This window comes from Lolium rigidum, chromosome 3 (assembly GCF_022539505.1).
Source record: "Lolium rigidum isolate FL_2022 chromosome 3, APGP_CSIRO_Lrig_0.1, whole genome shotgun sequence".
Taxonomy (NCBI): Eukaryota; Viridiplantae; Streptophyta; class Magnoliopsida; order Poales; family Poaceae; genus Lolium; species Lolium rigidum.
The window spans coordinates 93,292,647-93,302,950 of record NC_061510.1 but is presented as its reverse complement, the minus strand read 5'-3'; the positions used below and the strand labels follow the sequence as shown (position 1 = coordinate 93,302,950).

Genomic DNA, 10,304 nt, shown 5'->3' with positions numbered 1-10,304 from the left:
TCCTTTCTATAGTGCCTATTGTTTTTTCACTTTTGTTTCAAAATATAAGAGTAAAGCTTTGTTTTTTTGCAAAGAAGCCCTCCCACCGTTCTGTTCTGGTCCACGAGATCTGCAAACGAATTTGTTTCCATGCATAACATAAGGTAACCGATATGTTAGGTGCTGAAAACGTGGAGCCAATCTATGCTCGCACGTCTCCTCTCTATATTACTCCGTCCGCACGCCCCCTCTGTAGTCGCATGATCTCAACGAATCTAGCCAATCTCACGTATTCCTCCGCTGGCTGATCTCACGTAGACTCCTCGGCTGGAGTATTAGCTGGCCGATCTCTCGATCTCCTCGGCTTGAGTCTAGGCCTGTGTGTGCGCGCGGGAGAGACAGAGAAAAAAAGCGCCAGAGAAAGAAGAATAGCGGGGGAGAGGGAGGCCTTCACGCGATCAGTTAGATCGAGAGGATTTCGCCAGCGAGAATAAAGGGAGATACGATCCTCCACGCGAACGGTTATGGCAACCTCGGATCTGATTTGTTTTCCTTTTTTCTCTCTCACATCGGTAGGGGGTTTTGTGTTAAAACAACTGCTTGCGCTAATTTCCGTGCCAAAAAAGAATAGGCACTATAGAAAGGAACGGAGGGAGTACCATCTTATTGATTTATTCCGAAATAACATTTCAAGTCCGCATTCTATGCACTGCCACTGTGCCACACATGCTCCCGATATACAACTGTTACAACATCTGACAAAAAGTTCCAACAAATGAGAGGTTTTCCGCGTTATGTTACACTAGTCCATCTTAGATTACTGCATTCTGACCTCCACACCAGCATCTTCCAGGTGCTCTTTCACTGCTAGGATAGGAACCTGTATCAAAGCAAGAGTTTGAGGTGTCAAATTCAAACCCAATAACAGGTGCTGATTCTACACCATCGAGAATGTGTTCACTAAGCTGATTGAAAGAACAATTAGGACCCAAAGAAAAGTGCAGTTGTTGGAAGAAATCAGCCATTTTAGAATTCAGGATGGGCAAGGATTTTTAACATACTGTGGATATGAATGAATACAACCTCATGGCCTTTGTGGAACGCGCAACATATTAACAACACTGAGATAATGGATAGTGATGTATACACTATTAGGAGAAGATGGCATGATTTGTTCAAAAGAAACAATACCTCTTTCCGATGGAAAATGCCAGCAGCAAGAGCAGCCGAAGCATTTGTTTTCTCAAAGACTTCAGAAAAATGTTCCACGGAACCAGCACCACTGCTTGCGATGACAGGAATTGTCACAGCATCCGATACCATTTTGATCAAATCAATGTCAAATCCACATCCCTGACCTGCAAGATAAAATGACATAATACAAAATGGCTTTACAACACTAAAGCACAAGCAACAAATTCACAAGGTACATGCAATGTAAGAAAATTATATGCTGCTCCGTACAAGTTATACACTATATCTACAAAGTCCAATGGTAATCCAAAACAGTAGTTGTGCATAACTTATATAAACAATGTTGATGTACTGATGACGATAGGTTGACTTGTAGACTTCAGATGATATATACAAGAAATACAGTAAAATCAACATTAAGTACCCAATCACACATGAAACCATAAATAAACTCCAAAATAGAACATCGAGATTGCCAAAAGAAAACCATATAGCAAATTTCATGCAACTACACACTTTGACTAAACTACAGTACCACAAAACTACACTTTCAAAAGTGCTTCACAGCACCGCAAGTCCTTCACTCTCGCACATAACTATCCCAGAAGTACAATTTAATGAGTTCTCGTTCCATTCAACAGACTCTGACCAACCAGAGCAACCAATAACCAAAGCATGGACCAGGCGTGTTATCAGCCTTTAGCCTCCATAGTCCTCCATTGACTATAAAAGGGGTATGCCATAACTCTATTTTGTGATAGGTACACCCTGTTTATTAAGAATGTTCCACTTATGTGTTTCTAATTAAAAAAATGTATCTCTATGAATGTTTGGTAAAAGCATAAGCCAGCTTGATGAAAAGTACTGACAAATTAATTACAAGATTCTTGATACCGCTTCAGAGGCTTGAGCAAGAGATTAAGAAGTTCCAACCAGTTATTATGCAGGGCATAACAAGATGAAACATACTGTATCCAAGCTTTGTTGTACTGGCATAAAAACAATATTCAGCATACCATCACAATCAATGCAGTTCAGCAGTATTTCTCCCGCGCCCAATTCTTCCACAGCTTGTGCTAGCTCATATGCTCCTATAGGCCGGCTATCACGCCCACCGCTTACCTGGAACAAAAATAGATAGACGATTATACTGGTAGATAAGAACAAAACAAAGACAGTAAAGGTATATCATGCAAAAAACAGAGACACCAAAATTCTACTAAGAAAGATCTAGTATCTTAATTGCTACTACCTCCGTTCCCAAATATAAGATGTTTTGGTAGGCTAAAATAGCCTATCAAACCATCTTATATTCTGGACCAGAGTTAGTACTAGATATGAGACATGAACACGTTGCACACATACTGCCTGTACCTGAGAAGATTGTACTACGAAATACCTGCAGGGATCCCCTTTTTTGAACAGACTGGTCTAAATCTTTTTCATAAGCATTGAGATGGGTACTAAATAAATCTTTGTATGATGATACCCAAATGCATGAATGGCATATGATGATAAATCAAAACAGTTAAAGCAGTTAAAGGGACTCACCGTGCACTGGTACCATGCATATTCTTCACCTAATGGACCTGAAGTACAGGAAATGTGAGAACATTTAAAAGGTGAATGTTGATTTCAAGGGATATATGCGAGCATACCTTTACTGGACACTTTCACAGTTTTAAATTGCACCTCATCTGGACTTTTGACATATACTCTTCGGGGATCAATACTTACAACTACAGCCTGAGATGAGAAGAAGCTTCGTTACCATGAGTGACTAACAGGTTATCTAGCTATTCTACAAATTATTGAAAAAAAAAACAGTTCCTTCATCTGAAATAGAGATAAACACACTTCATGAGTTTCAAATCAGAGTTCATTAATTGAAAACAATTCAAATCAGAATTCTACAAAATAAAAATTGATGGAGCTAAGGGTCCCAGTTGTTAACCACAGGGAAGGACCGAATGTGCATAGTGGAAACAAAGGCTCAGGCACATAATAATTTTATGATGTTACATGGAAAAATTAATAATGGGGACTACTTATGAAAATAATTCCAAGCGTCATTCCCTGTGCAATGAAAATGTAGAAGACGATCGATCATCGGTGCATAATTTTGTCGGTTAAGGAAAGATAGCTGGAGTTTGGTCTTAAAAAAAGATTAAGATGGTTTCCCTATATTGAAATATGGTAAGCGTAAACAAATTAGGCTCAGGCACATAATAATTTTATGATGTTACGTGAAAAAACTAATAATGGGGACTAATTATAAAATTATTCCAAACATACTTTCCTTTGCAATGAAAATGTTGAAGAGGATCGATCATCAATGCATAATTTCGTCGGTTAGGGAAAGATAGCTGGATTTTGGTTTTAAAAAAAGATCGCTGGAGTTCGATTCAGGTTTCTTGGAATATGGTTGGCGGAATGAGAACTTGTTTATGACGTTATTCAATTGTTCACAATATTAATTTCCATGAGAATGAAATGCTAGTATAAACACAAGCACAAAAGGGACTTGTGGAGATAAATAAAAATAAACCTGATTTCCATATACTCTAGAAATCTGCTCCAAGCTGCTTTTCCCTGTCTTTACCTGATAACAGGAAGGAATTATGCTATGGGGAATTAGCTGCACATTGTGGGGGAAATAAGAATACATACACCAGTCTGTAAATAGGCTTCAGCAGCAAAAACAGCATCACTTCCAATTGAGATCTTGTCAGCGCCAGACCTAAAATATTCTGATGCCACTTCCAAGCTTGAATAGTATCTGGGAAGAGATAAATTGACATCATTATTCGTCATAGCTGATTTATTGGTATTGACTAGCATCAATATCACCCCAGAAAATGTGGGGGTGCAGTTGGACAGGAGGAACATAAAAAATATGATACATGGAGAGTAGTAAGTAGGCCGTAGTACCAACAAATAAGATAGTAAACGGACTAACACCAACCAGAGATTGGAACATAAAGGAATAAAATCAGGGAACTCTGGGTACTGATATAAAAATTATCTCATCAAGTCAACAGGAATTTATATTGTTAATCTGACAGGGATCAACAATAGCTCAAAAAGGTAATGACTCCACACATGATGATATCTACCATGTGGGCTGGGCCATACATGCTGACCTTCATGTGATGACCTCCATCATAGTTCAATCGTATGAAAAAAGAAAGATGTATGTATAGCAGTAGCACCGTTGACTAAAAATTGGAGAGGAGCTAACCTTCCACTTGCATCTGTGAAGTCTCTTATACCCCCACCAACTGTAAGTGGCACAAAAACTTTTTCAGATGCACAACGTAGTACCTACCAATACCCCCACCAACGTTGTACAAACATGTCACTTTACCAGATAAAAGCAAGTTAATTGAAATAATCAATTGTTACCAAACAAAAACAAACCTCTAGCATTGGCAAATCACCCAATGGAAAGGCACGGAAACCAGTTATATTCAAGAAGCTGACCTAAAGGGAATATGTATTAATGGTGTCAGATAATATATTCATTAAAATAAAATATGACGGTATGTAGAAAAGTACCTCATCAGCCCCATCTATGTAGTATTGACTTGCTAATTCCACTGGCTTGCCAAGGTTTCTCACCTATAAGCATACAAAGATATTCAAGTACATAATGCTTATGTTTTTGTAGAACAATAAAATATTTTCCAAACCATTTCAACTAACTATCCCTAAAAAGTTAATAAGAACTAGCCCTAAGCTGCCAACTTAGAAAGTTTTGATACTCTTAGGATCAGCGATAAAGTTTGGTACCTCTTTGCTACTACTATGATCTCTTACATCATACTGGTCACCTTTTGTCACCACAAGATCCCCATTATCATTTGACCGAACATCAAGGCATGCTATCACCTGCAAATTTCAAGGCAACAAGTATGATCAGAAAGTAAACCTGTGTTCGAGATGGCAATGGAAACTGTGATGAAACACTTGGGAATAAAGAGCTTACTCTCTTTGCAAGTTTTGATGCTTTTTTATGAGATGGGACCTGCATTGCAGATATTTGTGAATATATGCTAAAAAATGAAAAATGAACTGCAAAAAGTAAATCCCCACATGATGATTACCTTTGCCCCTGAAGAGTTGGGACTGAGAAACTTTTCAAAAATGGAAAGTCCAGTAGCTGCACGAAACAAAAGAATATAGTAAATGTACGCTGGAAATCATAGAATATATACATTACTTTCCAGTAGGGACTTTAAAAGATTCAGGCAAGTCAAGCTATCAGAACACTATTTGTCATGTATATTCACTATTAAACTACATATTTTACCTCCACTCTTCTCTGGGTGAAACTGAACTGCCTGAATGTTGCCCATCGAGATAGATGATATGAAGCTCTGGCCATAGTTGCATGTGGACGAAATCCAGTCTCTGTTCGCATCCGACTAAGCACATAGAAAGAAAGACACAACTCAAATTTCCGAGACCACAACAAGAGGAAACATCTAAATGGAGTTGCTCCTTACAGGTGGAGCGTAATAGGAGTGAACAAAGTACACATGGTGGCCATCAACTCCTTGCAGCAGCTGTGTATCCTTGTTAATCTGGAGGGCGTTCCATCCAATGTGAGGCACTATGAGACCCTCGGAAGAGTCGAATCGCCTGACAACTCCAGGTATCACACCAAGGCCGCTTACTGCAGTAGCGAGTGCACTATCAGCTCATGCTCAGTAACATGTTCTCAAGCAAGTAGAATGCTCTTATCTGCCTTACCCGGGCCATTTTCCTCGCTGGAGTCGAATAGCAGCTGAAGGCCGAGGCAGATGCCAAGGAAGGGGCGGTCCCTGCGGATGTACTCGCGAAGCGCGTCGGCCATGCCTGTGCGGGTGAGAACATCCATGGCGGAGCCGAAAGCTCCGACCCCGGGGAATACGAGGCGGTCGGCGGAGAGGATGTCCTCGGGGCTCCGCACGTCGCGGATGTTGAAGCCGAGGTGGCGGATGGCGTTGCGCACGCTGCGGACGTTGCCCGCGCCATAGTCAAGCAGCGTCACCGCTGCGGCCATCGACAGAAGGAGACGCAGCCGTGAAGCCATGGACGGGACAAATTCTGGAGAGGGAGGGGGTGGGGATAATCAGAGTGGTCCTTACTGTTGGCGTCGCTGGACGCGCGCACGGAGAGGGAAGCAGGGTTGCGCCGCTGGTTCCTCTTCGTCGGACGACCGGCAGAGCAGGGTATGGCGTGGTTGGCGGCGCCGGTGGCCATTGCCCCCTGCGGCGGCGGCGGCGGCGGCGGCAGCATTTGTCTCTTTTGGTTGTTGGCTCTCCCTACTCCCGAGAGCCACACGGGCAAATGGAAAATTCAATCAACTTAGGCCCAAATGAGCCCACTTGCGCTCGGCCTCGATTAACAGATTAACGGGCCCCTGTTAGTATTACATTATTACATTATTTATAAAAGAGATATTTTAATATCGAGCAAATAGCAAATTACACCAGGCATCTGCAATTCTTTTTTTTTACATAAGAACACATATATTATAAGATGCAGCAGGCCGCCTCATTAAAAACCTTCCAGTCCCCTTAGGTACCCTGGTGAGGAAAAGAGTGCGAAAGAAACCTGCTGCCCAATGATTACAGAGTGTTCTTACAATCTAGAAAAATCAGGTCCCGAACGTAGTCGGGAACAGAGTCACATAAAATAGCACTAACACCTGATTTTCCTACTTGCGCCAAGACATGAGCAACGCCATTGCACACACGGTCCACCTTTGAGACGACGATGTCACGAAAGATCTTCAGAAGTTCCCGTGCCTCTAGAATGAGTGCCCAGCTTGGAGATTGTTCCACGGACTCAGACGATATCGCCATCACAGCACGGAGACAATCATACTCCAAGATCGCTGGCCACCGTCGTAGATTGATCAAGTGTCGAATTCCTTCAAGACAAGCCAGCACTTCCGCTTCCTCGGCGTTGTTGCAAAAAGGAATAAATTTCCATTCCGTTAATATATATCACTTGCCCCAGCTAATCACGAATGATGATCCCAAGTCCAGCGTGCTTCGACACCGAGTCCCATCCAGCATCAACATTGGTCTTTATTCTGCACCAAAGATATAAATGATACACACAGCCAAAAAAAATACCCCACCATGGTGATTAATTACTCGCACCCTCAACACTCTAACCATCACCAAAGGCAACACCGGAACTACAAAAGAGATTCTCCAAAAAGCAACCCCTCCAAGAAAAAAATAATGCACAAACATTGCCATTGCCCGACCTAAGATCTTAATTTTTCAACCTGAAGGATGTCCGAGTTCCCAAAATAATGTCTTCAACAAGGTCATTGCCACGTCCAACCAATAAAGGGCAAACATTGGATTTTCACCCTGAAAATCTTGACTACGGTACTCGACAAGCACTACCAAAACTGAACTCCCCCATGCTGCCACCCCCAATTTCCGAGGCCGCTGCTACAAATCACCAATCATGAGACTTGCGGGCACCACGTGCGCGGTTTGGACAGGAAGAGTCCCAAAGCCAAGCCCGCCCAGGATCACATGAAGCAAAGTCTCCATCGCATCTGGGATGCCGCCTCCGTCGTTACCTTCTGGTCTTCGAATCATAGTTGTCTTTACATTTCCCGCCTCTGTCAACACCATGAAAATCACAACTTCGACATGTCCGGTGATGTCAGCTGAAAGCGGATCCTCGCAACATGCTCCCTTGAAGCCCCACGGGGTGATGTTTGTGGACGCGCACGACCGTATCCCCTTCAATCTAGGGTCCGGGGCACTTCACCAATCAGTGAAGACCGTCGGTGGAGAAATCAAGTACTTGTTTGTAGCCTGATTGGAGGCAAGCGCAGCAACAACAGAACGACGACTTGGATGGAAAAAGGACCTTTAGGGCCGCCACCCCTACCTCCTTTATTTTGGAAGGGGACGGCACGAGAGAGGTACCTCTCCACTGACCATCCACCAATCATGAAGGGTGACAAGGTCGATGCCCCAAGACATGGAGTCGGAGGAGCTGCACCGATGCAGACCAACTAAAGCTCCAACCCTCGCCCGAGGGTCGACGCTGCCCAAACCCCGCACCATAGCATGAGGGCACCGCCCCGGCTTCGGTGCTCCGATGACTGGACGTAGACGCCCGAGCCCCGCCTCAGTTCATTGCTGCCTTCCTCCCCCAAGTCGCCTATGGCAGATTGGGAGCCCCCACCGTGGTAAGGTCCACGTGGCAGCGGCGACCGATGGTTCTTCGGTTCTGGCGACGCTAGGGTTAGCCCCCCTCCTGGTGCCACCCTCGGGTGCGGCACGGGAGAGGGTATGTGTGCATCACCTCTTCAACGGAGATGATGGTGTTACATACGAAAAAATACAGCTATCACTACTCTCAAACAAAAGCAATTTGGAATTCATATACTCATATCAAATCGAAATGTGGAATTGTGGTAAAAAAATAGACTAGGAATTCTCAAGCCAAAATCAGCTAGAGCTACCTTCGATGCTCCAATTACTGGGGCTACGCTTGATGGAAACTCTGAACCTGCCCAATCAGATCTTTATGAAAACCTAAAAGGAGATCAGGGCATGTGCAATGTTGAGCGTTTAAACTCTCAAGCGAAGGATAAAAGGGAAATTAATCATAGCGTCCGGGAGAGGAGTCCCTGGCTCCAATGGAGGGCCTCCAGTTTGAGGCGCTTGTTGTTCCAATGAAATTTGGTCTGATTTTTGTGCGGCAAGACAAATTACAACTAATCGCATGACGCCTATTGACCAGGATCGATCGAAACAATTTTTGATTTGCTAGGACCAAATTCATGGCGCCTCTAGAGGAACGCTGCCCACGCCCTAGAGGAGGCTAACCAACAACTCCTCCAACGCGTCATGGCCGTCTTCCGTGAACGGCTGCCTACGGAGGAGGCTGGCCAGCTCAACCCTGATGCCCTTGTGGATAGAATTGAAAGAAGAGTTTCTGCTACCTTCCTAATGATGTCCTATAGTGGAAGAGTAACTGTGGTTAATTCTCTCTTGACCTCCATTGCTACTTTCACAATGTGCTCTATTCAAATTAATCCAAAAAATTTGGAACATGTGGAGAAAATTAGGAGACACTATCTTTGGAACAAGAAAACAGAAGATGGAGAAATGCAACTCTCTTGCATCTTGGGATATGGTTTGTAAACCGAAGAAAATAGGAGGGTTGGGTATCATAAATTTGAAGATACAAAATCAAGGGCTGTTACACAAATACCTGCATAAATTCTATAACAGAGATGATACTCCCAGGTGAAACTTATTTGGAATACCTATTACACTAGCCAAATTCCTCAGATCATGAATCCTTGTGGCTCCTTTTGGTGAAGACATATTTAAACTCATACTAGTTTACGGACCGTCAAGGTGTTGGATGGTAATTCTACACTTTTCTGGAATGATAACTGGCCCCATTCAATTTTATCTGAAGAATTTCCTAGAGCCTTTTCCCTCTCCAACTCGGAGGACGTTTCTGTGCAAGAGTTTCTCACAGCTGGCCATCTGGCTGATAATTTTTTTTCCTTCCTCTTTCTCCTGAAGCTCTTGATCAATGGACCTATAATTGGGGTACAGATAAATATTCATCTGCCTTATTCTTTAAATTTTGCTTCAGGGAGATACACTCTCATGTTTCCATCTCCTGGCTCTAGAAATCAAAATGCATCCCAAAGATGAAGTTCTTCTGCTGGCTTATTTTAATGGATAGACTTAATACCAAATACATGCTTAGAAGGAGGCACTACACCCTTGATTCAGGGTACCACTGCCTGATGTGTACCATACCTCCAGAGGAAACTATTGAGCGTCTTATTTTTCACTGCCCCTTTAGCCAGGAATGTTGGACAACATTAAACATCTCCTGGCAGAAATATGGCAATAGACTCCAGATCATTGAGCAAGCTAAACCACAATGGGCAAGACCCATGTTCATGGAAATTTTCATAGTAGGAGCCTGGAGTATCCGGAAAGAAAGGAATAACTTCTTATTCAACAACATCACACCAGAATTGGAATCCTGGAAGAGAAGGTTCATTCGGGACTTCTCCCTACTAATTCATAGGACTAAGGAAGACCTGCATCCCTTTATTTCAAGTTTTGCAAATA

At 43.0% G+C, this 10,304-nt stretch overlaps 1 protein-coding gene across 1 annotated transcript; it reads right to left on the bottom strand.

The window, feature by feature from the left end:
- Positions 1-644: 644 nt before the first annotated feature.
- On the bottom strand, positions 645-6,489 carry LOC124701950 (imidazole glycerol phosphate synthase hisHF, chloroplastic-like). The gene is made up of 17 exons (XM_047234053.1): positions 6,306-6,489; positions 5,929-6,210; positions 5,682-5,851; positions 5,486-5,600; positions 5,280-5,335; positions 5,162-5,200; positions 4,966-5,064; positions 4,732-4,794; positions 4,594-4,656; positions 4,415-4,497; positions 3,844-3,952; positions 3,722-3,775; positions 2,832-2,919; positions 2,725-2,762; positions 2,190-2,295; positions 1,171-1,337; positions 645-859 (listed from the first exon to the last, which is right to left on the bottom strand). The coding sequence occupies exons 1-17, from the start codon at positions 6,454-6,456 to the stop codon at positions 797-799; spliced, it is 1,746 nt and encodes a 581-aa protein (XP_047090009.1). The 5' UTR covers positions 6,457-6,489; the 3' UTR covers positions 645-796.
- Between the last annotated feature and the right edge of the window lie 3,815 nt (positions 6,490-10,304).

Bases quoted from the DNA above. Each gene is read 5' to 3' on its own strand.
- LOC124701950 (XM_047234053.1), bottom strand. From the start codon at position 6,456: ATGCTGCCGCCGCCGCCGCCGCCGCCGCAGGGGGCAATGGCCACCGGC. The intron at 4,795-4,965 runs GTACCAAACTTT...GTATGCTTATAG, and splicing joins ATCATAGTAGTAGCAAAGAG to GTGAGAAACCTTGGCAAGCC. The intron at 2,296-2,724 runs GTGAGTCCCTTT...TTTTTGTTCCAG, and splicing joins ATGCATGGTACCAGTGCACG to GTAAGCGGTGGGCGTGATAG.